Consider the following 26,809-nt stretch of genomic DNA (forward strand, 5'->3'; position numbering starts at 1 on the left):
GACTGACTGTTACCAGGTTTGTGGCTGTGCTGCAGATCTTGCCCCAGGAATCCTCTTAGTACCTGGAAGCTCTATAGATAATTTCCACTGACCCTTCAGATCCCGTATCTGCCATGTGAACTACATGGTCAAGACTCTCTTCAACATGGTAATCAGGTGTGGAAAATGGAAGAGGTTCTTTGCTTCTGACAGAGGTCATAATCCCTGCTAGGATTATGATAACTGATAAAGGCTTGTAATTCCTGTAAGAATCCTGAACAATGTGTCAAAAAGTATAGAACTCTACTAGATAGCTTTAAAACTGGTCCTTCAAATGCTGCCTAAGCCTACAAAAGCACAATTGTTAAATTATGTGTGGGATTTGCAATAGTTCCAGTGTAAATTGGTGTGTTTCTGTGTATATTTTTGCCAACTCAGAAATGTCTTTGACTGGTTTACCTCAAATAATCTTTCAATTTAATGATGTTCAAACTTCCAAGGCAGAATTATTTTGGATTTGAGTGAGATGCATTCCAAAGCAGGCATAAAGTGGAAGGGCAGAAAGAGAGCAGAAAACTTCTGACTTTATGGTACTGAGAGCTCTTAATAGGTTGTCTAGCTGCAGAAGGGGTTATGTCTCCTGGGCTGTGTCAGGAGAAGTGTGGCCAGCAGGTCGAGGGAGGGGATTCTCCCCCTCTGCTCTGCTCTGGTGAGACCCCACCTGGAGTGCTGCGTCCAGCTGTGGAGCCCTCAACATCAGAAGGATATAGACCAGTTAGAACGAGTCCAGAGGAGGCCACGAAGATGCTCCAAGGGCTGGAGCCCCTCTGCTATGGGGACAGGCTGAGAGAGTTGGGGGTGTGCAGCCGGGAGAAGAGAAGGCTCCAGGGAGACCTTATAGCACCTTCCAGTACCTCAAGGGGCTACAAGGAAGCTGGGGGGCACTTTTTACAAGGGCCTGTAGTGACAGGACAAGGGGTAATGGGTTTAAATTGAAAGTGGGGAGGTTTAGATTGGATATCAGGAAGAAGTTCTTCCCGGAGAGGGTGGTGAGGCACTGGGACAGGTTGCCCAGAGAAGCTGTGGATGCCCCATCCCTGGATGTGTTCAAGGCCAGGCTGGATGAGGCTTGGAGCAACCTGGTCTAGTGGAAGGTGTCCCTGCCCATGGCAGGGGGTTGGAACTAGATGAGCTTTAAGGTCTCTTCCAACCCAAATGATTCCATAATTCTATGATTTGATGTAATTTGTCTGTAGTTCCTATAGCTTACTAACCACAGTATTTTTAGGTAATATTTATGTGCATTGCATTTCCACTGACATGCAGTTTTCTCCACTTGATTACCAGTTACCACATCTGATTGAAGCATATTTATATAACATTTCGGTAGTGAGCTTGTTCGGAGTGAACAAAATCTCTCTCGCTAAAATCAGCAATATCTTCTGATTAAGGTTTATACTAATTTTTTTCACATCTGAAATTATAGACAAATAAATAGGCTTTAAAAAAATGTTCTGAAGAGGATTACTGATTTCTGGATCCTGATTCTAAAATCAGATGCACACAGAGAACAGGAGGTGGACCAAGTGACGTAATTCATGCACTGACCTGAAGAATGTGACTTTGGCATGGAAGTGGCTTTACATTTGAGCCGGAGATGTTATCCATGCTCATTGGGTAGTCAGTTTCTGGGAGAAAAATAGCAGGGAGGATATCAATGGCATCTCATCGAGCCTGACATATATGAGAATTATTATCTAGAGGTGAATATAAACATAAGAAACCCTCGAAGCACATCCAGCCCTTCTCCAGCTCTTTGTGACTCTGGTAGCAGTTGCAAAAGCCAGTGATTTATTTTTCACTTGTAAGTGTATGATAGGAAAACTTCAGAGAGTGAGAGATGAGTCATTACAGGCTCAGGAGTTTCTTCCCAGAGTTTGAAATAAACTTCTAGAAGCTGAGGCTCTCAGCCTGGAGAATGAATCTTGAATTTTAGATGCATAAGTATTTTGCCTTCAACGGTAGCAGATCCTTTTCGTGGATTATACATGTGCGTTGGTCACAAAGGGCCCGGTTCTTTGCCTCATTGAGCACAGTGATTCACTGGTGAAATCAGTAATTTTACTGGTTTTAGGATCTTGAACAGAGTGCATCCCAATTTACCTAGTCATTCAAGTGTATCTTTACACATAGGGCAGTCTGATAGCTGAAAAGTCAGTATTAAAGGAATCTTATTTTCCTGTTAAAAGAAAATAATTCTTATGATTTGTTGTTCATGCATGCTTAGAAAGATGGTGTGTTGTGCAGAGGTACACTGGTTTTGTAGTCCTGGAAAATCAGGATCTTGCTTTTGGTGTTGCTAATTTAACACATTCATTCTGGTAATTGTTTTCATAGTCTTTAGGTGAAGCTGACACGTCAAACTTGTGTTTCAGAGTCTCAAAACCTCATCTGTGCAAACTGGCCGTATTGGAAGTTGTATAGACTCTCGCCTCCTGCTTGAACATTGTCCCTGTGGGTTGGGTTTGATCTCAGTTCAGGGGCTTTCTGTTGGGTTGTCAAGTGTTAATTTTGTTAGACTTGGAGTTAATTAATTCTGTATTTGTTGAATATCTGAGGTGACAAGTAAGTAAGATGGAGATGACAGCTTTAGGGGTGTTTTTAACTTGGATGTTTTGTTCAACATGTTATGCAACATGTGGATGTTGGGTGGGGGTTTCCCATCTAGCTCTGTGTGTGTCTCTCGTGCCCTGGAAATCACAACCCCTTTTGCTCTTTGTAGAAAATAGAAAGAACAACAGCTACTTTCCATTTCTATCTTGCCCTTGAACTTTCTTAGGAAGCAGTCGTTCAGGCATTTAAAGACACGCAGGGCGGGATTGGTTGTGTGGTAAGTCACAAGATCGACTAGATTTATAGTCTGCTGAAGACTGCCTGCATAAAGTTGAAATAGCTTATACAGTAGGAAAGCTGTGTCATGGCTTCACAGGAGATGTTTGTCACTGCAAGCAAACAGCTCGCTCCAGACTGCTGGATGCTGTTAGAGGCAGTGATAAACACCTCTTGAAGGGAAGCTGTGAAATGTTCTTGTACCCGTACCAGCCTTAACATCTCAGGCTTTGGGTCCTTTTCAACCATCTTCCACTCCAATACAGGTGGCTTGTTTTCCGAGGTAACAGCGAGTGCACATTCAGCGTTTTGCCAAGACAGACTCTAACAGGTACAGTGGTGCAAGTGGTCTTGAAAACGGTATATACTAAACCTGCACGTCAGGGACTTGACTTGTGGTCTAGCAAGCAAAGAGGCTTATTTGTTTCCTTGGATGTTTTCCTGGTGTGGTCAAGGATTTCCAGAAAGAGGGAGTTGAATCTAAAATGCTTTTTCCACTCTGTTTTGAACTGCTTAAATATATTATTTTCAGGAAATACATTATTTTCTCTACAAGCGTGTTAAAATTGACTGCTGTACCGGGATGGAGCCTCAGTTGTTGCAAATACAGTTGATTATAGATTCATGTGCAATTTTTGCAGAAATATGAGGTGTTTTAGTCTCCTGGTGTGATCAAGAAGAGGGGTTTCATGCAGCCTGAAACCAGTGTAGGTTTTTAACTTGTGGAAAACATCATAGTTGCATAGCTGGCATAGGGCCACTTATGGGGACATTCCACATAGTATAATATTTTTTGGCTACTTTATCGTGCACAACACAACAATCTGATCAAAGTTGCTGGTAGGGCAAAAAAATAGAGGTATTTGTTTGGGTTTTGACCAGTAATAAAATGATTTCTAATTCATCAATCATATTCAAAATAGCTGACCTTCTCTAGCCAAAGAAGTTTCCTTTGAATTGCCAAGCAGTAGGAATGGAGCTTTTCCTGTTGCCCTGTGGTTGTGTTTAGGGGTGTGATCCCAAAAGCATCTCTCTGAAGGATAATTAACAGCAGAACGTCAGATAGCAGTTGGCCCCAGGCTGTCACATTCTTATCAGAAGAAAACATGTTATGTAGTATGGTATGTAAAGCATGACTACAGCTGTAGTTGTTTGCACAAAGAGGATCATCTTCTCATCCAGTGCAGCCAGCCCCCTTTCTAGTAAAGAAGATACTAGTGAATTTTTTTAATACAGATTTATTTACAAGGTAGTAGGGAGATACAAAGGATACAGCTGCTTAGAGGATGGATGAGGAGTCTCCCCAAGGAAATGGTAAGGCTGGTTTATTTCACAAGGTTGAGACATTGCTGTTAACTGGCCAGTGTATTTTAACTGAAATAAAATTTCATCTTTTACCAAATGAGTGTAACATATTTGCTTGGAGGAAAATTCTAAATTAACATAAGAGCAAAATCTAGGAAATGCCACGGGCGTCCAATTTCCAGCGTAGTGCTTAGTGCACATCAGAGTTGAGTCTTACTGCAAAAAAAACCAAAAAAAGCCATCAGTTCAGTAAGCTCAACCTTATCAAAATAAGCAAAAATGTGATCTGTTTCCTCAGATCATCTCATGCTGCTGCGACCAGTTTTGTTGAGCACGTTTCCAAATGGAAGTAACATAAGTTCATCCCTTAAAATGAGGTCACTGTCTCCCCCCACAACAAATGTTAGGCATGGTTAGCATCTTTTTGTTGGGACTCAAGCCAGAATGCATCCTGCTCCTGCACAATTGGAACCTGCTGGGGGTTTCCCTTCACAACAGCTACTGTTAAAGATGGAGTGGAAAACAAAACCCTGCTCCCAATGTGAAAAAAAGACTGGATTTTTAATCTGAAAAAGAAGCCACTGTAAGCAGAACACAAAGGAAAGAGAGATGAGCATAATAAAAATACCATCAGTATGGGAGGGGGCCTGTGCACGTTGAAAATAGTGGCTTTGCAGGTTTGGGGGTTCACTAAATAATACATATTCTTCATTTTCTGAGAGGACCCTCTCTAGTCCTATGGAAAAGCCAGGCCAGACCAGTGCAAATTTCCCAACAGTTTTTGTCTTTACTCATGCTGAACAGTCTCTTACTTCACTGGGAGCACTTGGAGAAGAAGGTAGTGAATATGTATTTGGTAGCATGAGTCAGCACCAGCATTTTCTGAGTTAAACCGGACGCTTAAGGTAATAGCCAAGTGACTTAGGAGTTAGTCTTCCCTGTTACGGGAATGTTTGAACTTATGTAGCTTTTCCTCAAAACGGGGAAACGGTTCTCAGGTCTTACTCCTGCACGTCACAGGCTCTGATACCCATCATGTGCCAGGACCTTGAGGGTAGAGAAGGATTAGGAAACTGAATACTCCTACCAGCAGGGCTTATTCAGCCGCAGCCCTTCCCAGAGATGTCTCTGGGATGAAGGCTGTTGAAACAAGCTCCAGACTGGGAAACCTGTTGTGGGCTGCAAGCAGCCTGCAGTCTGCAAGCTCATCAGCCTGCTGTACGTTAGAGAGTTGAATTTTTATAGCATGGTGCATTAAAGGGAAACACGCAGAAATAGAAATAGTCCCTTTTCCTTCCAGGAAAGTACAGGAGGAGTCATGCCATCTGTGGAGGAAAAGCTTGCTATTACGCACGCATCAGTACCGGTACTCTCATAAACCCAGTACTGCCTGAATAGCCATTCCAGAGCTAAACGTTGTGCTAAACAGGATCGGAGGTCTGTCCCTCCAAGATAAAAAAAAAAAACTTGTAAGAATCTTGCTTTTTTAATTTGAGTCTGGCTATAGAAATTAAAAAGATGGCATCCCCAGGGAGCCCAAGAGGGAGCAGGGAAAGTCTTTTGAGACATAGCCTGACGACAGGAATCCTGTGCAAATGTGCCGCCAGGGCTGCGATCTTCGTGGCTGACTGCAAGAACATCTAAGATTCGGGGTGCTTTGATGTATGTCCCATGCCTATTGTTCTCCTGATATTTGTCAAGACTGGAAAATCAAAAGCCAGTTTTCGTCTCCATTTCATGTTGGGACTGATTACCAAAAAAAAAAAGAGAAGAAAGAAAGAATGCTACGGCTTGCTAGCATTCAGAGTGCCTCTCTCGGGAATATTGAGGTTTAAGTAATTAGTGTTGGAGAAAATATGTATTAGGTCTGTTAGGGGAATGTCCTGTAGACATGCTGTCTGTATGGGGTTCGTTGTTCGGACGCCAGCGGAAGGTGGAAGTGGGCATATCGAGAGTAGTCCCCTCAGAGGGAACGCTTCCCTGCGCGAGTGATGGTTGGTCACTGAAAACCCTCCCTACTGTGTTTCTCTAATGCTTTTAATGTAACAGATCCTTGTTCAGTCCTTGACGTGGGCTTCCAGGCATGATGGCAATCCAGATAAATAATTATTAACATTATTGTTATGCCTGTTTGATCTTCTAAATCCTTTGGTGATTTGAGCCTAGGCTCTGATGCTGCTCCTGTCTGTGCAATACAGAGGCAATTATAGGCTCTACCAGGGACTCCAGGATACTTTGTTTTAAACAAAACAGTATCGATTGGAAAGAATGTTTTTCTACTCTGTTGTGGTATTTGGAACAAGAAAAAATTAGTTTAGGCTTAACGTAGAAACATAAAGTTGATAAAATTTTAGGTTCAGAAATGTGAAAGTTTTGGTTTGATGCTTTTCATCATACTAACCTTATGCTTAGCTTTTGTAAAAGTTGGATAGCATTCATTGGTGGTTCTGGGTTTAGGAGGTGGAATGTCTTAAGATTAGGGTACTCGGCATTTTGCAAGGTAGAAAAAGCTTGTAAGCCCATTGTCTATCTGAGCAGGTCTGAAGTAATGCCTTAGTTACACGGGAAGTGGAAACTGGCAATGATACTTTTAGAGATGCTGGAATTGCTTTTGGATTTCAAAGATGTTGGCTCTCCTTTCTCTCTAATGCTATTGCTTGTTTCTGCTCATGGCAGAGACTGTAATGGATGAAGAGAACCCCAGACCTGTTGACCTCTTTGCACAATTGTACAGCCTCAGTCTGTTATCCCTCTGTGCAAATCTCAAACCTTGGTGCATGGGGGCCCAGAAAGCCTGAGTTAACCAACCTGAGGTGAGTTAAGCCAGCCTGAGGGCTTGGGAGCTTTAGCCAAGGTCAGAGAAGAAGGTTTTTCCCTTTCTCTGTGCACAGGGATGTGTTCCATGCTGGCTGCTAAGGCAGCCCGTGCAGTTTCACACACTACCAGCTCACATCATGTTCATGGAACTGGAAACCAGTAAGGTGGAAACTGGAGGTGCCAACTCAGATGAGCTAAGTGTGGGAGAGTTTACGTTATCCCGGCAGGCTGTGAAATGGCAACTTCCCTGCGTGCCTCCTGGTTGTCCTTGTAGTCCTGCACGTGCCAGCCCCGCTTTTTCCGTGCGGTGCCCGCTGTGCTGGGAGCCTGTCCCTGCCTGAGCAGCCAGAACCCGGGCTGAGGGGTGAGCGTTGCCCTGTGCCCCGCATCCCACCAGCCCCCCTGCCCGCACGGCAGCCTGGCTGCTGCTCTCAGTGGTGTTCCTCAGCAGTCTGAGCAGAAGGAGTGGGGTTTGAGGGGTGAGTGTCAAAGGTGGGCGTGCTGTTTGCTTGAGGGATTTCAGGGTAGATTTGTGCATCGCTTCGCAGCACCTGAGCTAGCTGGATTGGAAATGTTTTTATACATCCCCAGGCTGGAAATGTGACCGAACCTTTGTCCTTCCTCCTGTTAGTAGGTGCTTCCGAGAGAAGTCGTTAAGACACAGGCATTGCTCTCCCTCTACAGTGAAAACAGGAGTTAGCTATTAATGTGAATATCAGCTATTTATCACTCCTGCCTTCCCCCTGCAACTCCCGTCCATTTTTGTTTGAGCAAATAGAAAGGTTTCAGCGTTTCTGAGTATGAGCAGCGTTTCACATCTGGTGTGCATTCACGTGACTGGCAGGAACTGATTTTCCATCGCAAGCTCCTCCAGTGCAGCCCTTCCCCACCCAGAAGTAGCTGTAAACAGCTGATGTTAATTGTTGTCCCCTTGCTGACTGGGCCAAACAGGCCACTGCACTGTCACCAAAACGGCTCCCGCTCTGTTAAGTCCTCCCTCATACCTTTAGTAATGCTGATAAAATGCTGACCTGGTTTTTAGCCCAGTGGCTGCTGTTGCTAAGTGCTGAGAATATGACCTGTCTCCTGTCATAATCTGCGTTGCACGGTTCCGATCATCTTCCAAATGGGAGTGTTTTGCCTCTCAAGGCAGCCCATAGTCTTTACAGTTCTGGCCATGTCATTTGTAGCAGCGCCTTGTTCTTGATAAAGCCTAGTCCAATATTGGTACTTGGGGGCTGTTTTGTTGGAAACACGTCATAGAAGTTGATTTGTAACAATCAGCATAGTGTGCTTGGAAAGTAATGATTAAAAGCAGGGGAAGTTGTAAGCTAGTAATTTAGCCTTGCAAAGTTTAATGCTATGTGTGCAACACTCGGGAGAGAATGAAAAATCCATGAGTAATGGCTCCCTCCTTGGAAGAGAGATCTTGTTGTATTGAAAGTACCAGTAAAATAGTCTTGTAGCTTGTACTGGTCAAAGAAGAAAGTATACTTCATACCCACCTACCATTTTGCTGTCATTAGGCCCAACGTTGCTTCATCCTGCTCATGAAGGTGACTCCAAATGGGCTTGAAGCAATAGCTGCATTGGCAAGAGAGAAGTCTGTAGCAAATCCAGAAAATGGAGAATTAAACAAAAAAAAATATATATTTGGGCACTGGATAAGTAACTGAGCTTTGGTGCCAGGGTGTTTTGCATTTCCCTCAGTGGTTGCTGCCTTTAATTTTTTCTCTAATGACAATTGTTGCAGTCTTTTAGAACCTTTAGAACCTAGAGGATCATAAAGCCCTTAAAGTTGTGGTGATGTAAGCCTGTGATGAAATGATACTGAGGGGGGTTAAAAAAAAAAAAAAAAGACAATCCCTGTTGTACCAATGTAGTAGAGGGCATAAAGAATGTGTTGACTGCCCAACATGCCAGGGAAAGCCATGGCACAGATCAAATCAGAGATTATACGATTTGTTCCTCTTGAAAGCTAACCCAGTTCATTCCACTTGCTCCAAGGCAGGATCAGCATTATCTAAACCGTCCTTGGTGGATATTTGCATAACTTGTTGTTAAAACCCTCTGGGGATGGGAATTACTTCCAGTGATTCTTTCATGACTTAACCATCCTTACATCCTTACTGTCATCCTTACATTCAAGCTGATGTCATCATAAAGCAAATTTGCACAGTTTTCTTTAAAGCAAGATCTGGAAAAAAAAAAAAACCAACAAAAAAAAAACCAAACAAAACAAAACCCACTGTAGGTTTAGGTAACGGCACTGTACCTTGGGATTTCTGGCTGCTTCACTGAATGTGGACAGATACTGTAAATAAATGTGCCATAAAATGAGGGAGGATGGAGGAAAAAACAAATGTAATCAGACATGAGATTTTAAAATTAATTCATTTGTAGAACCATGGGGTTTTTTTTCAGGTAGTCCAGTTCTTCAACATTGAGTACTTTGGATTTTTAAAAGTCTGTCATGCGAGATCTCACAGTACCGGTCCGGTGTGTTCCTCTTGGACATGAAAGGTGGTGCGGCACTTTTGGAAAGAGCAGAGTGGTTTCCATGGAGTCCTATCCTGAGCCTCACCACGTCTGTCTTCCATGCTGGGTACCAGATGTGTCCCTGGCTACTAGCCTTGCATGTTAGAGGGTGCTGCGTACTTCACATTTATAGATGAGGTCAGATCTTGTGCTGCCCAGTCAGGCGGACAGCCTGTTTACACCAGAGGGGGGTTGCATAAGCAAGGAGGGCAGGATTTGACCCATATTTGAAAAGGCTGTTTGGGATCCTTTCATGTCTAGTTAAACGTATATACAATATGTTGTATCATTAGTAACTTCTCTGCCAAGGGAATATATTTTTATGTTGTGCTGTCATTTCTAATGGGTCTTTTCCTTTTTTCTTGTAGTCTGACACAAATGCGAGTTACCTGAGAGCTGCTCGAGCTGGCAACTTGGAAAAGGCTCTCGACTACTTAAAAAGTGGAGTGGACATCAACATTTCAAATCAGGTTGATGAATATTTTGATCAAGTTTGCCAGATAAATACCTTTCTCACTATTTCTCGAATCTCCCTATATTTACACTTCATATCAACGTTGACTTATGTGGATTTTGATGAGCCGTGTTTACATCTTTTATCCAATTAAAACTTTCTTTTTTACCCCTTACCAAGACCCCATTTCACTTCCACTTGGAGAATGTTTTGCTATTTAATGTTGTCTTTTGCTCCATTTGTATTGCATCAGATCAATGGACTGCACACAAAACTAGAGACCCCAGAGCTAGTATATACTGACTTAATTCATACTCTTCCCTTGTAATCTCGTTATTGTAAAGTTTACTTAAGAGTAGTTTTTGAAGCAGTTCTCTCACTGGGATATAATGATTTGTCTCCTGATATGTTTGCTATGCTGGAAAACCTTTGCCAATCTTTTCCCATTGCTTTTTTTTTTTTCTTCCTCCTTTCTTATAAATCAGAATGGGTTGAACGCTCTCCACCTCGCTTCCAAAGAAGGGCATGTAGAAGTTGTCTCTGAACTGATACAGCGAGGTGCCAGCGTGGATGCAGCGACAAAGGTCAGTCAGGCCTGTCTAATTGTTCTCTTGTTCACACTGATGGCATGGGCACAAGGTGTCGGCCAACTGATTACAGACAGTACTACAGCAGAAATTGTCCATTTTCCACTGGTGGAGTGTCTCACTAAGTGTTTAATAAAAACTTTTTAGATTATAGTAAATGTCACAGGCCACTAGGAGTGAGGTTTAATGAGCATATTGTAAATTCCTGTCTTGGTTTCTGTCTGTGTCTTCTAGAATAACATACCCATTAGAATTATTCAGTAAGAGTGTCTTATTACAAGAAATACTATATTTTAAAGTGGAATATGTTCTGGATAATACTGCCATGTATTCAAGCTCAGGTTTTGTACCTTTTTTCAAATATCACTGTCTCTCGTTTCAGAAAGGAAACACAGCGTTGCACATAGCATCCCTTGCTGGCCAAGCAGAAGTAGTCAAAGTGTTGGTTACAAATCGGGCCAATGTCAATGCACAGTCTCAGGTAAAGTAATATTTCTGTTTGGTACTGTCATGAAGTTTGCTGACATTAAAATCGTTCTCCCCTTAAACTATAATATTGGTAAGTATATTTAGTAGGTCTCATTGTTTAAATTGTGTCTCTGGAAGATAGGGTTGGACAGTCAGTAAGATGAATGTAATCCTGCTAGCATTTAAAAAAAACCCACCAACAAACCAACCAAAATACATTCTTTTTTGCCTGTTCTATACATGTAGGTAACCAACAACAGGGCAAGACCAAAGTTGAAATGCACAGCTGCTATTTTATTACTGAAGCAGGTATTTTAGTGAGTGTAGTGCTGAGTTCATTCCCACCTTGGAACTCAATGTACCGTTAAAAATGTGATTGCTTCCAGCTCTCCCCCTTCTGCTCTACCCCACACCGGGTGGTCAGTGTACCAAGAGGCATCATGGGCATGTCTTGTCCCCCCTCATAGGCCGGACAGCACAGTGAAATCCCAGGTTGTGTTCAGGTCTTCTCTCACATGGGTTGTCAGCCATCAATGGGGATTAACCCTGAGTTGCCCACCTAATTTGTCAACAGAGAAAGCATAGAAATAACATCTCTGTTTTAAGTTGGCTGGACCCCACACAGATGCACACCCCTGGAGATGAAGAAAGCGGAGGCACATCCACGTGTGTTTGTAGGATACTGGAAGTGGTTGTGTAACAGGCAGCACAGCAAAACATGTACCCTTCAGCCTTAGGTCTGCTCTCCAGTGTCCTACGAGCTAATTGTTACAGAGTCAGAACAGATACTGATGGAACAGGAGAGTAGGAGAGAACTCGTTTAAATGAAAGAGATCCTGTTTCACATAATTCAGTGTCTCAGGCTTAATCGAGCTCATCCCCTTCCCTTGTGCAAGGAAGTACTGCAAGCATATGCAGAGCTTTTAAGTTTGGTCAAGTCCTTTAAATGAATATGTAGGTCAATTATAGAAAAATTGAAATAAGGGAAAACAGGAGAATGGTGCTGGTGTTAAAAGCAAAGCAGTAAAATGAAACAGAGAAAAACCCTGGCTCAAAATATGCATAAACCACAGATTTTTGAAAGCCAGGTGGCTGTGCCATGGAGGTGTCCCTGCATGCCTTACCCATTCCTGTTCTCCCTGCTCAGGGGCTGGCTGGCAGGCAGTGTCAGAGAAGGGATCAGATTAAGAGATGGTCTTCTCATCTGGCTCAGTATTGACATTCTTCTGTATTATAAAGATGTGGGCATGATAGAAAATGTTTGTTAAAAGGGGAAATTTTAAAAATTACGCTTTAAACAAACAAAGTTTTTTTTTAATTAGTCTCTCAAATAATATGAAGAAAATGTTTAATAGAGTTTATTTCAAGAATGTTCATTATTTGTGATCTGTATTTCATGTTCTCTTCACCTGGACAAAGAAAATAGGTGTTTCAGTTCTCCTTTTTTACTCTTTTATTCTAGCTAAATACAGCAATATTTGGTTCCAGGCACCACATAATATGAATTTAAAGAGAGCAACAACAACAAAAAGTAGTTTAAACAGAATTTTCCATGATTGTTAAGAAGTAAAACAAAGCAGAAATATTTCCAGTGGATTTCCTGTTAAAGAAATTAAGATGGATCTTTTCTGCTTGTGTTTGAGAACTTGTGTATTCAGCCCTGAAACTAAAAATAATCTGAGAGTGTAAACATCTTAAGTAACTGCATTGTCCATACACCCTAAGGTTTTGCCACGTTACCCTTATTTTGCTAACACATTAAAGGTTTCCCTCTGCCCCCCTCCCCATTATGGATGCCTTTGATGTTTTTGCTTAAGAGATGTATATTGGCCGTTCCACACCAATATCTGGCAGTGAGACACCCCAGCTCGGATTAGGAGGTCCCTGGAGCTCACTGTTACCAAACTGCCCCTGGACCAGCTTTGTCTGTGGTACTGAGCCTCACCTGACCCTTCCTAAAGCTTAGAATAAAGTTCTGCTGAATTGGGCATACCCACAGAGAAACTACCCAAAGATGTTTTGGTTTGTTTTGTTTTTCTTTCTGATGCTGACCCTGTTTTCTGTGTTAGGCTTGAAGGCTTTTCCCTTGAAGGTAGCAGCTCCACCCTGCTGACAGCGCCAGTGTTAGGGCTGGAAGGCCTTCTTTAACCTTTAATCTTCCTGTCCTTAAAAAAAAAAAAAAGTTAATTTTCACTGAATTTTGTACCTATTCTAAGGCAATTTATTACCACTGAAGACAAAATGCTTCCCTTAGGCTTGTGGCTCTCTGGCAATTTCAGTCCCTTTTTAAAGCGAGAAGAAAAAGCAGAGTATGGGGGGAAAAGATGTTGAAAACCCAACAGTAATTTAACATAGGAGAAAAGGTTCTACTCTGCCTCCAAATGTTAATAGTCCTTGGTTCTGACAATTTTTGCCTATTAATTATTTACTGAAACTAATAATTAGGAAGTGTTTCCTGCTTCCTTTCAAAATGCAAATGTTTGAAGCTAAAATATTAATCTTTGTTTCCAGCTGAGTTAGTAAATAGATATCGAGTATGCCATGAAACGGTATGGAAAAATGCCAGACTCTGCTGCTCACTGTAATAACAACCTGTAATGTGACATATTAGTTACTTTAGCAAACACTTTCTGGCTTCTTTGTTTTTCATTAAGCAGAGTTTTGACCACACGGTAACTAGACCGTTAGGCCTTCGTTCTGGCGAGTGCATTATTAACACATTGAGAACTTCAGGCTTTGGCTCCAGTAGGAATTCAGTGCCTGATTTATGCTTTTAGCGATGCCTTCCTGAATAGAGACCAAATTGTCCAAATACTGGAACAGCAACAGACCTTGCAGCCTGTGCAAGCCTTGTAAACATGGGACTTCACAGCTGCTCAGTGCGTTGTTAATGTTAAAGTTCCTCTTGGATCAAACATCCAGTTCACGCCATTTCCTCTCCAACCGTCCGTCCTTCTGACCTCCTGTTTGTCTCTGCTGCCAGCAAAGCCTGCGTGTTCGGCCTCAGGTCACCTGCGCTCGCCTGCGTGCTCGGTGTTGGATGTGTGCCCTGCAACTCTGCCCCGTTGCTGTGACAGTCAGATGCCTCTCAGCTGGTTTTGCCGCAGCTACTATAACTCGGTCAAAATTCACCTCTATAGGTCTTAGGCTACGGTTTGCTCTCATCTCTCCAGAGCCCAGAATGTTGATTTTTATCTTGGATGCAAATATATGGCCAAACTCTTCTCGGTTCATCTCTGTTTGGCTCCACTGCTTTCCTACAAAATCTGGGTCAGCGTCCTTTGTAGCTGTTCAAGCTGAATTATTGAGCTGCTTCCCCTGCACCTTCCAGGCTGCCGAAATGTCCACCCTGGCTGTGTTGCAGATGTGAGAGTGCTGATACTCTCAGCCAAATCCAGTCATATGGAAGCACTTCCTGAACTTCTGTTATTTAAGCCAGATGAAATCTCTCTTCTGTTTTACCTTTTATTTTTAACTAGCCCTTACTTCCTATTTTATTCTGTATTTCCTTCCCTCCTTGTCCTCCCCATGCTCTAGAGTAATAGTGTGTGGTAGTGAGAGTTCTGCAGGGATCTTAGGAGGAAGCAGTTGAAGAGGGAAGCTGCTGCCCCCATAGCAGCTGACTCTGTGTGAAGTTTACTTAAGTCTGAGATTCACAGAAATCCCAATGGCATGAGATCTGGAAGATAGTGAGAAGAAAGACAGGGCCCTAACAGAGCCCACTTAACCCTCAGTGACCTCCTGGCCAAAACGTTTAGTGGCATCATCACCCACGCAAGGAAAGAAACAGGCAAAATGTAGCAGTGCTATGTCTGACAGTAATGCTGGAGTATGAAGGGTAAAAACCTTTATCATGGTAGATCCGAAGCGAAAGGGATTGTTGTTCTTATTGCTGATGCTGCTGTGGTTGCTTCAGCAATACCAAACTGCTCAGTCAATAGCATATGGACATTTTAACTTGTTGCTATGAAATGTGTGTACCACTGGTTCATGGTCCTCTTGGACTGAAGGACGTGCAGTGCTATATGGAAGAAATTTCAGGTACAAATCAGCAGTGCTATAAATTCCTTTAGAGATCTAGGCCATGTTTCATGACTTCATTTTGCTGTTTTGGTTTTGTGAGTGACATCAAAGCTGAGAATTTCAGAAATGCATAGAACAATGGGGAAAAACGCATTGCCTTACTGTTAGTCTCCAAAAAATTCAATTCCTGAAAGGCTGTGACCTGTCTGCAGTTAAGGCAAAGACAAAAGCATTGACTGTAAGGGGAAAGCACTTGCCAAAGAATGAGTTAAGCTCTGCAGTCTCTAATGCTTGTATTGCATTGATTTAAATCACTCACTCAAGCATAATTTGAGAAATGTCCTAATGTGGTCGGAAACACTGATAAACCTCTGTCTCATACTACTGAGAACCAATGATCCTCAGATCTCCTGATGGCTGGAATATGCAGTAGCTCAGTGACCACAAGCAGGCTGTGCTTGGAGGGCAGCTCTTTGAGGAGACAAAAAGCATAAGTAGCTGGCACCAGTGAAAGAGAAGTCAGAGTTAATGGAAAGAAGAGGAAAAATTGGGAAGTAGAAGGCATTGCTCTTACTTTCACGACAGACTCTGTTGTATTTGCCTGTCCCATTTTGCATTTCCACTGCTGTGGCTGCATTTATCAGGAATCGTTACTCATTTCTACCAAATGGTCTGTCCAGCAGGGTTTGTAGTTTGACTTCACAAGAGGTGTAAAAGTAAGTATCCTCGCTTAGCTGTGGGAATTGTATCTGGTCAGCTGAGAGATTCCACTGTGTGCTTCAAATACTACTATCCTTCTATCTTCACTTAAATCAAGGGAGATCAATGCCATTAACTGGCACTCAAACACGCAGTTTATTTGCTTCCCTCCTAATCTAGCTGAGTTTGGCAGATCTGTGGTATGTATGGAATGTTTGTGGAGTGTTTACACTCTTGTTTTCCTATTTCAGAATGGTTTCACTCCGCTGTATATGGCAGCCCAAGAAAACCACCTGGAGGTTGTTAAGTTTCTTCTTGACAACGGTGCCAGTCAAAGCCTTGCCACAGAGGTAAAAGTTTGAATTTCACACTTTATGAACAAAATAAAATGTGCTTCAGCAGTGATTCTTGCCAACTTATATCGATTTAGTCTTTTTAATACAAAATTGAAGACCAATAAAAAGCTCTCTCTGCGAAGTGTGCTAATGAAGACTGAGTTATTGGCTTTTCAGCAATTCAAACCCTCTTGCCATTTCTAAAATAAAAGGCGACTTTAACTAGAAGTGGTTCTAAAAATAGATGTGTTCTTAGTCATAACTGGTAATCTTTTGGGTTAAGTGCTCAAACAGGGAAGCTGTGTGCATAATATAAGAGTTCTCTGTGCTTTCATTAAAAATACTGACTAATGTGGAGGGCAACCATAAAGAAAGAACAACTGTTGCCACTTAGTTAAATATTAATTAAAAATAAAATTCTTTAGTACAGATCTTTCAATCTAAATATAATAATAGAGCCAACTACTTTATTTAAATGGGTTTAGTTTTTTGGGTTTTGGTTGTTTTTTTCCAGAGTGGGCTTGGCCTTATGTTGTAAAGTGCCGTTGGTAATTATATTACTGACATCACGGTGCTTGCAATTGCTTTTTGTGAGCTGGCATCTTCAGAGAGCACGTGGTGGAAATGCGTTCTTGTCGGTGCTGGTCTTCTCGGTCGCATTTTGCTTGGCCTTGGTACAGTGATCTCTGCTCACAGTGACAAGATTGGGAATTCTCAGCAGAGTTAGGAAACTGGGGGCATAGGGGATGGCAGCTGTTCTGGAATGAAGTGCTCCCTCTCATTTGCCCACTCCCTTTTCCCTAAGCAACGTAGAAAATATGTGCCTGGGATTTTTATTTTTTTTAACATTAATGTTACGAGCCTTTTTAGCACAAGAGAAAGCCCAGAGAGAAAAGACCTTGTAGATAGCTAAACCACTTTTCATTATGAAGCAGCTGACGGTGCTGCTGCCATCAGCTGTATAAAGAGAGCAGGAAGCCAAAGTCGCTAAGGCGCGAATGGGCGTACGCCGGGTTTCTCCAGGGAAGAGCCTCCATTGCTGCAGGTACAGCGTAGCTATATTGCCAGAGCCCTCTTGTGGGGATGCTCGTGGAGTTCTTTGGCCTTCAGAGCTACGCAGCGTTTCCCACGCCCTGTGCTGCACTCTGCCCGCAGTCGGAGGCTGGGTGGTTGTGTCAACCCAGGAGCTGCTCACCGCCCAGGACCACAGCCCGGAGCCCTGCCTGGCCCCGGGAGGCAAAGGGAAAAGCTGTCATTATGTGAGTTTTAAAAAATTAATGAGGAAAAAAACCCCAGGCTTCTTAGGACTCAAGGAATTTCAGTGATTTTTCTTTTTTTTTTTTTTCTTCTCCAAAATTTTGAAAAATTACTCTTTTTCATAACTCTTTCTCCTCCTAAACTGAGGCACTCTTTGGTAAACCAGAGACAGAAATGCCTTATTGAAAACATTACTTTTGGTTCCAAAAGTTAAAAAGCTAACAAGTGAACTCGGCACTTTTGACACAAGGTGAGGATCTACATTCTCCGTGTCATTGCTGCACTTTTCTGTCACACACTGTATCACCAGGACAGAAGTAGTTGAAAAGTGAAAGAAGGTGTTTACTTGCTACACTGTAATGAATTTTGGTAATACAAGCTTTGGATATGTTGATCAAGAGTCAAATCTATATAGATATCCCAAGCAGAGTGATTTACATTTGTGATTTTTTGAGTGATTTATGGGTAAAGATGAATGTGTCCCGAGATTGGAATGCCACTTAAATGTCTGGGAAGGAGTGGAATCTAAATGACAACTCTTTCATTCTCTAGTTTTCTAAGAAACCATAAAAATAAAATTATAAAAACATCTCAGACTGTGGTTTTTATGTGTTTGAGGAATCCACTTTAAAATCTGCTAAACAAAACTCTTCTATTTTTCAGGTTTCTTATTCTGCACTACTTTGGTTGGCTACTTGCTAGTCTGAAGGGAAATAATTTCTGTTTGTCAGAGGATTGTCCATCACATCTATATAAACTTTCGTAAATGGAAGTTGTAGTAAAATAATTGGTATATGGGGAGATTGCATTATTCATATTCAAATATTAATAGATTTTAAATCCAAAACTAAAATATATATCAGAGAATAGAACTGACATTTTGGTGTTTTTTTCTTGAAAAATGTAGATTATAACGTGTAGCTGTGGGAGAACAGATGATAACTTGCTGTGGAGACATCATTAACAATTGTAATTTTAATATTTCAGCTTTTTATGTCTTTTTTATATAATTGTACATTTTATTATACACATAGTTATTTATGTAACTGTTAATTTGTGAGTAATTTCACACCGTTTTTTTCTCAAGTCTCAGTCGTTTTTGTTTGCTTGTGTCTTATAATTTTATGTTGAAGTCTGGAGAGCCAGAAAGATGTTTTGAGCATTTGGGTCCTAGTCCATCAACACTTTACTCCGATTTCAGCGTCATTGCAGGGTATTTTTCATTTGCACTTTACGTTTGAATTTGAGCCAGTGCTGTTACTAACGCAGAGATCTCTTCCCTTCCCATTTCCGCCCCCTGGAACGCTTGGAACATGCGTTGAGAGTCCTCGTTGTATGTTGCAGGATGGTTTCACGCCTTTGGCAGTAGCTTTGCAGCAAGGTCACGACCAGGTGGTTTCGCTGCTGCTTGAAAACGATACGAAGGGAAAAGTCCGTCTTCCTGCCCTTCACATCGCCGCTCGCAAGGATGATACGAAGGCAGCGGCTCTGCTCCTGCAGAACGACCACAACGCTGATGTGGAGTCAAAGGTCAGTTGTAAAACGAACAAAGGTTTGGCGCTATTAAGTGCTGAGCACACGTATCGTGAAGATCTCCCTTCGTGTGAAGTGTTTTGCCGCAGTTACACGTAACTTTCTCCTGCAGTGTGTGATTAAGAATAACGTTTCATTTCCTTCCTTTGCTTCTTTTTACCCCATTCCCTTTTTGTTTAAATCAGGGTTAATTTCTCCTCTGGAAACTTTGCAAATGGAAAATAATAAGCAAAATATTATTAGAATTATTGTCTTGGGAATGAAAGCCACTCCTGCAGTGGTGTGTGATAGGTATTGTGCAGTTAAGTCATTTGATGAGTTCTTTGAGCAGTTGCTACTTTAAGAACTTTGGTAAACATATAAGAATTAACTTATAAAATACTCGATCATTCAGCTTCCATTCAGTCGAGCTTCCTTTGTGTGCTGTTTGTGCTGTCATCTGAGCTGCCATGCCATGTAGCAATCATGAAGCTTTTCGCATCCATATCACCAGTGGTGAACTAACCGTTCATTTTTTCCCCCTCTTTGCTTCCAAATGTGTTAACCTAGATGATGGTGAATAGAACAACAGAGGTATATATACATATATATATGCATCATCACTCCTCCATGACTTAGTGCTGCTGCATCATTTCTTCCTCTTCTTTTTGCATCGCCTCTTATAGGATAGATACCTGCTTTAGATGAAATGAAGTAGCATGTGCTAGAGAAGACTGTAGATTAGATACCAGGGCTTTCTGCAGCTGCAACTAGGGTTTAAAAGTAAGAGTAAGCATTCTTGGGAACTAACTGCCATCATAAAAGAGCCATATTATGTAAGATGGAGTTTTCAGGGATTCTTGTGGAGCATATGTTTATCAGATGTGTTAAGAGCTGCAGACAACCCTGTCATGTTGTGCATCCAGATCTGATTTTAGGCTTCTGCATGACACTTACCTTGATGGTGTCAGCAAATAGAATGATCTGAGAGTGGTTTTATATCTGCAAAACTCCCAAAGCAAGGCAGTGGCAGCTAGCATGGCTTGCTAACAATTTAGAAATGCATCTAGTTCCCATAAGGTTTCATACTTTGCAGGACTGATGGAATTGCTGCATGTTTTAGCATTATATTAAAAAGAAGTAAAGCTACTTAAATATGAAAATAAGTTGCTGAAGTAATTTTATCAGTAAGGCATCTTCTAATTAGGGTGGTAACTCGTGGTGTCTGAACATAACCCGGTGTGATTGCCCACAGTGGGAGACTGATTTTTATGGTACTAACCCTTGGAAAGAAAAAAAATTCGTATTAATAATTTAAAATCGTCTTTGATGTTGTTTTCATTTGCATCTACTTTGAAATTTTAAAAAACAGTTAGCAAGTATCATTAAATGACTTGTATATGAACTTCTGCAAAACATCTCTGAGAGATTTAACTTGCAAGACTGACATAATACCAATAACAACTAGATATTTCTAGTTAGAAATTAATTTCTTATAAAAGACAGGTCATTGCTTTAATACACTCAAATGTTTTGCTGTTGTTTTTCTGGAATAACTGAAAGTTTTATCCCATTTCTGGACTTCTAGAACAATTACGTTAATTTTTTACCTCCTGTATAGTAATATGAATTTATCTAGACTCTCTATAAATAAACATCAGTAAGTGAAAACTAGTACAGAGTTGGAATGGTGACTTGCAGCAGACTCCTGTTACAAGCTTTTGTCAGTGATGCGATAAAAATTTTGGAGTGTCAGTGAGAGATAAAAAATAAGTATCGTTTGGTTTGGTTTTGTTTTGTTTTTCCAGAGTGGATTCACTCCTCTCCACATAGCTGCTCACTATGGAAATATCAATGTAGCTACGTTGCTGTTAAATCGGGGTGCTGCTGTGGACTTCACGGCAAGGGTGAGTGTGAAATCTTAGTTACGCTTTGTTGGCTTCGTCATCCCTTTGACACACTTTTTCCACAAAGGTATTTGCATAGTTCCAGTGTTGCAGAAGGTAGGCTGGGATTCAGTGAGGTGAATGCTTCCACCTGTAGCTGTAACATTGGCAGGAGTGCTGTCCCGGTTGCGCTGCCCTCAGTATGCCGTTGTTTCCAGTGAACATGCAGGCTTACACTTGTGCTTTATACGAGTGAATAAAGCAGCTGTGCCCTCGCTGCATATGTGAGTCAATGATACGTAAAGGAGATCTGAGAAACGGGAGATGTTGAAAATGAAATGAGGTATGGAAACAGGGGGGAGTCGATAATGGGAGCTGTAGGGCAGATGGCACGGTGGAGTGGGAGAACTGGCCCTCCTGACCCCATACGCTGTGCACCAACGTCACAACACATCCCGACGAGTGACAGGGTAGTTCCTCAGATGTATGAAAAAGGATTGGCAACCAAGAGGAAGACTCTGTGGGCTTTCCCAGTGTCCCCATAGTTCACTCTGGGGGCTGGGAGGAGAGCAGGTGACTGGTGGCTTCAGCTGCACCTTCTTGCCTGGGGAGTGGGTCCATCCGCCCACAGGCAGTGGGACTTCTCTGCGAGCCTGGTGCCAGCAGCGCCTCATCTTACAGTCTGACCCAAAGTGAACGTACCTGCTGTCAGGGGTCAGTCTGTCAGAGGACCAAAGAGGAATATTAGAGTGAAGGACTGTGGTCAGGGTAGGGAGGATGTGGGAAGAACAGAATATAAGCAGGAGAAGTGTAAAGGACAGAAAATGACAGAGGGAAGTTTATATATAGTTATATATAGAAATGTATATGGACAGGGATACAGCAGTGTAAAGGGCAAGGAAAGAGATTGTGCAGGTATAAGACCAGAAACAAAAGAAAGGCAAGTGCAGAGGCAACACAAAAATTTACGTGCCAGGACGGAGGGCTAGGGAACAGTAGGGTAGAGAGGACGTGGGCAGAAAGCTGAGTAGGCACCATGAGAGCGGGCAAGGCTTTAAGGAGGGAAAAGCAGGGAGAGTGATTAGGGACGTACAGATAAATAGAGAAGGAGCTAACAATCAGAACAGGTTAATACTGGAAAATGCTGGAGCTAGATCTTCCTACTGAAGTTCCTAAAAAATAGTTTGCTCATTAGCTTCTTCAACAGTGACTTGGCCTGTATGAATAAGAGGGTGCCTCTGGAATTTCTGCTGACACACAGCCAAGAATGGTTGTCATTACAAGAAGTGTGCAACACAACATGGAAATGTGTTGAAATTCATAGTGGAAAGCAATTAAACTCTTGGCTAAAGAATACACGTTGTTCTCCTGTTGGTTTCTTCAGCAGTCTACCAAGCAGGAAGAAGGAGGATGTGTCTGTATTAGTTGTTCACTGGGTGGTGTGTGCGATATGTTTTTAAAAAAATGGCAAAAAAAAAAGCAAATATGATTTCAGGTTGTTCCAAGGTATTTCTGATACACAAAAAAAAAAAGGAAAAAAAAAAAGAGAGAGGAAAAACACAAAATAAACAAACAAACCCAAACAAAACAAACCAACTAACCACCACCATCAATAACAACCAAACAAAAAAAGCCAACCAAAAAAACACCAAAACAAACCAAACTGAGGCTGTGCAAGAATCTGGGTCACCAAACCTTACCAAAACAAAGTCAGGGAGGAGACGTTGTAGTGGTCCCTAGGACATTAGGAAGATAAAGGGAGCAATAGGCATTCAACCTGAAGGTAAATGCTGATGTAAGAGTAAATAGGTATAAACTGGGCGTGAATAAATATATTGTCTAGAAATTTAGATATTTAAGTATTAATAATTAGTATTATTTAATCAACAATTGTTTAATAATTGGTATTAAATATAAGTAATGAGATTCTGGCACAACCTTTCTATTGAAGTAGAAAAGCATGTAATCCAGACGATACTTATGAGGGGAATTATGTGGCATGAGTAATTCAGCAGCTTCTGTTCAGACATTTTGATCGTGTGCTGTGTTTACTAGTTGTACAAGAGAAGTACTCTACTACTGTTTAGAGCATTTGCCACTTAGCAAAAAGCAAACTGTAGTATTTTCTTTTGCTTTAGATGGTTGGCATATCTAAAAACTTGAATGCTTCTGAGTTAAGGAACATATTTACATGCAGCAAAGTGTTTATGACAAACATTGCAAACCCATGTAAACAACGAAGTAGTATCATGTTTGTCTAGCATAGAAACTACTATTTTACTTATGGGACTTCTCACATTTAACCCCACCACTCAGAAAAACCTGGAACAGTTATTTTTTAGACAGTGTTTGTGATTAATAAGTGGAGCTTGAGGAGGGTATGATAGAGTGGGAATACACATTTCCAACAAAGAGAGACCCAGAATGTTTGCCTTAAACTGTAAGTAGGAGTGCAGGTGAAAGGTGTTGGTGCTGGCCACTATTCATTCAACATGCTATCAAGGAAGATAAAACCCCAAGGCTAAAAGACACTGTTGTAAGGCATCTAGTACCTACTGAGGCTGGTGAGGAGTACTAGCAGATATTGGATGAAGCTGACGGTTGAGTGTCAAAGGTAAGGTCAACTCTCATGTAGCCCCCACAAATGATGTTTTCCAAATCACATTCATTACTGAATTTATTTCATCTTCTTGATGAGAGAGGTGTCCCAGATTCAATCCACATGAAGTTCACAAGCTAGGAGTGGATTTGGGGTTAAGAGTTTCTCGGAAGCTTCTAACTTATGCGTGCTTTGCTTTCACTGATAACATTGACCTCTCATTCCCAAGCCCTCAAACTGGGCAAATTAGAGCATTAGAGCATTTCAAACAGTCATAAACTTTGGCATTCAGTATTTGATAGGCTCTAATCGCAGGAACAAGGAAGATAAATGGGGTCTAGGGTCAACCATTTCCCACTCAGAAACAAGATTAGGGATTAGCAATGCTGCTACATTAGCAATTAGCAGCACCACTAAATATCATCTGGGTATGCTTGTTTTAATAAAATAATAAATCTTAGCCTGCAGCAGCTCTCTTCTGGATTAGGGGCACCGATGGAGAGCACATCCAAAGTAACAGGGCCATCCTCCACTTCTCTTCAAGATCGGGAAACTCCAGTTTCTCCCTCCATTAGCTGTCATCCTCAGAGGGAGGCAGACTGCTCGGATAGCCGGGGAAGCACAGATGCAGTGCCATCAGCCCGAAAGAGCAGTGGGCTGACGCTGTGACTCAGAGCACTGAACGGCTTGTTTGCGCTTGCGATGGCTGGGGGGGGCATCCGCAGAGCACATCTCTACTGTATGGTGGTTGCAAATCTAGATAAAGTGGCTGTGACAGAAGGAATCATAGCATAAACAACAGTAATATGGAGTTGAATTTTGTTCTTTAGTGCTTATCAGACTGCGGGTAATGAAAGCGCTTCACAGGAAGATGAGTTAGATTCTGGCAGAGCAATGAATTTGTAGCAAACAGAGCACCAGTATCAGTTGAGTGTGGAGTACAATATCAGCACCAAGTAACAGAGCACTTGCTTGATCCGTGATTACCCAAATTGCAAAAAAGGTAGAGGTACTACTAGAACAGGTACTAAAAATGACCCACAGGTAAAGCCCGTCCACTGCCACCTCAATGCCTCTTCTTGGTGTAATTTCTGGAAACAATATCCATGATGTGCTGTCTGCCCTCTGGAGCAAGGGCCGGTGTTTGAGTTGCTGACAGTCGTAGACAAGCAACAGAGCAAAGATACGGAAGGGCTGTGACCCCACTGAAATCGTACCGTGCGCATGTACCGTACCTTTCGGAAGCACAGAGAGTGAACTGCAGGAAATGGGCGTCATGTGCGCTTCGTGCTTTTGCAAAACACCAACCATTTTTCCTTTGTTCCTATTAAATAAATACGAATCAAAACTATTTGTCTCTCTCTCAATTTACGTTTAAACTATTTAGGCAAGTATCAGTTCTGGGGAGAGATTTGAACAAGAGCAGAGGTCTGTGGTAACAGGAGATGCTTGTGTGGAGGGACAACATGCAGACAGGTGTGTGAGGGCCGGATAAATAGCCTGCTCCCCCTGTCAGTGTAGTGGAGGTGGGGAAGGGTGGAGAAAATGTGAATGGACATGTAGGATGAAGGCAGACCTCTGAGACCTAAGGACAGGGGCAAGTGTGGTGAAAAGAAAGGATGTAAGAAAAAGGAGGTCAGACCTGTGGCAAAGGAGGTCTCTTCAGCTGCTGTGTTTTCAGTGCATTTCTGGGAGGCCCAAGGGAGGAAAGAGGTTCCAGCAATGAAGGCAGGGAAAGACATGAGCTTGATGATGGCTCTTGGTGCGCGGGCAGGAGGTGAGCAGTGGTGCTGTAAATGATGTCCCTAGCGATACGCAGTAGCAGCTGCTCCCCTCACCCCCGCTGGCATACACCTGCCTGCCTCTCAGCTGTCATATACTCCCTTGTTCCCTTCTTTCCCTGCATCTAAGAAAAACAGGCATATCTCCAGGATCTCCTACAGGTGGCACAGTGCCTGCCAGCCTATGTACCTGCTGACAGTAGAGGCTGGGAGGGTTGGAAACGCACCTGCTTTCGGTTTGCATTCTTCCAGCCCACTGACTGATTTCATGTCAGCTCTTTCACTGAACTGCATTAGCCTTTCTGTGTTGGTGCTTTCTTCTCTAGCCTTGCTCCAAGTGGCACCACATGGAAAGTTCCCTGTGGGATGGATGGAGATCATTTCAGTAAATCAGCTTGTGAAGCCCCTGATTCTGCCTATTTACAGGGAGGCAGCTCCAAGAACCTTCATAACCTCAGTCCATGTGAAGCAGGATCTCCTTACTGGGCTGGATGTTTGCCATTTTGTAATGAAGGAAAAATACTCGTTCTAAATTTCTTGACTTCTTGGGCTCAAACTCCACAATAAACCTGTCACAATTACTGGCAGGGTATGCATTGTAGAAGTAACAGGCATTTTATATCTATTCATCATCCTTTTTCTGTAGTACATTTACATGAGTGTGGCTATTGCTTCTCTAAAACCCTTCAAAGCTAAAGAAATCCCTTCATTGCATCACCGTGTTTCCCTCTTGTTTAACTGGAAGGCAATTGTGTATGGGCTAAAGAAGTGGAGGAAGAGAGGAAAGGGTAACTGACGGTGAAACCAATCCCCTTTCTTAGTGAGATTAACAGGTAAGTGCGGTTGCTACTTGGGCTTTGAAGGATTGAAGCAATTCCAGGCGCTATTCTTCTAGCTGGCAGTGGCACCTGATATTGGAGAGGTGTGGATACATCCTAGTTACAAACTGAAAAAAGGCTGAAGACCTTTAAGTCAATCTGTTTTATCAAATTTTTCTACAGGAAAAAGTAATTGCTGGGTCTTTGAATCAAACCGTCTGGTGTGTTACCTAGAGTTTTAATAATTTTGATAAATTTGATATCTGCTTCTCATCATCTGGAACTACCAGCCCAGTGATTAGCATGGAGAAGTGAAATCCACCAAGTGGGCTCTCCTGTTCCAGGCTTCTGATTCAGGAGATCTGTTGTTGGCATACAGCGACCACATGCATAGTAAAAACTGCTGTGCTCCCATCCTAGTGCTTCTTCCAGAGCTTGGTGCTGTTGCAGGGGCTTCATGGCAGGAGCTTGACTTCCTTTCCAGAATTGGTCATCTTCAGCCTGAGGGTGGGTGGGGTGCTGGAGAAAAAGGACAGGTCACAGAGGGCTTTCTTCTTCTTTATCTTTACTGCTCCCTTCAGGTTTGCTCTAGACTGCCTTTAACTTTGATATCTAGGATTTGGAAAGGTGTATCCAGATACATGCTAAAGCAAGTAAAAGCCATTGGAAGGAATGAGAAACCAGTTTCCTGAGCAGTCTGATTATACCTATGGTATCCTGTGCAAGGAAGCTCTTTTGCTATCGATCAGCCCCCTGCAGAGTGCCTGCCCCTTCCCCTTCAGAGCTTACTCGGGCATCCCCAGCAGCAGCAGTGTGCAGGGAGGGCAGGCAGTTTTACCTGCTGCAGCTCCCAGCCTGCTGG

At 42.3% G+C, this 26,809-nt stretch overlaps 1 protein-coding gene across 1 annotated transcript in view; it reads left to right on the forward strand.

Annotated features, from left to right (window-relative positions):
* Positions 1-9,896: 9,896 nt before the first annotated feature.
* The window catches only part of LOC104515047 (ankyrin-3-like), a gene marked incomplete at both ends in the record, with an annotated part of 70,083 nt that continues 53,170 nt past the window's right edge, over positions 9,897-26,809 (forward strand). The window contains 6 exons of the mRNA XM_010158881.1: positions 9,897-9,998; positions 10,468-10,566; positions 10,952-11,050; positions 16,011-16,109; positions 18,696-18,881; positions 20,672-20,770. Coding sequence (XP_010157183.1) covers positions 9,897-9,998; positions 10,468-10,566; positions 10,952-11,050; positions 16,011-16,109; positions 18,696-18,881; positions 20,672-20,770 — 684 coding nt within the window. The remainder of the gene's footprint in view (positions 9,999-10,467; positions 10,567-10,951; positions 11,051-16,010; positions 16,110-18,695; positions 18,882-20,671; positions 20,771-26,809) is intronic.

Source organism: Eurypyga helias, unplaced genomic scaffold (assembly GCF_000690775.1).
Source record: "Eurypyga helias isolate BGI_N326 unplaced genomic scaffold, ASM69077v1 scaffold18739, whole genome shotgun sequence".
NCBI classification, from domain to species: domain Eukaryota; kingdom Metazoa; phylum Chordata; class Aves; order Eurypygiformes; family Eurypygidae; genus Eurypyga; species Eurypyga helias.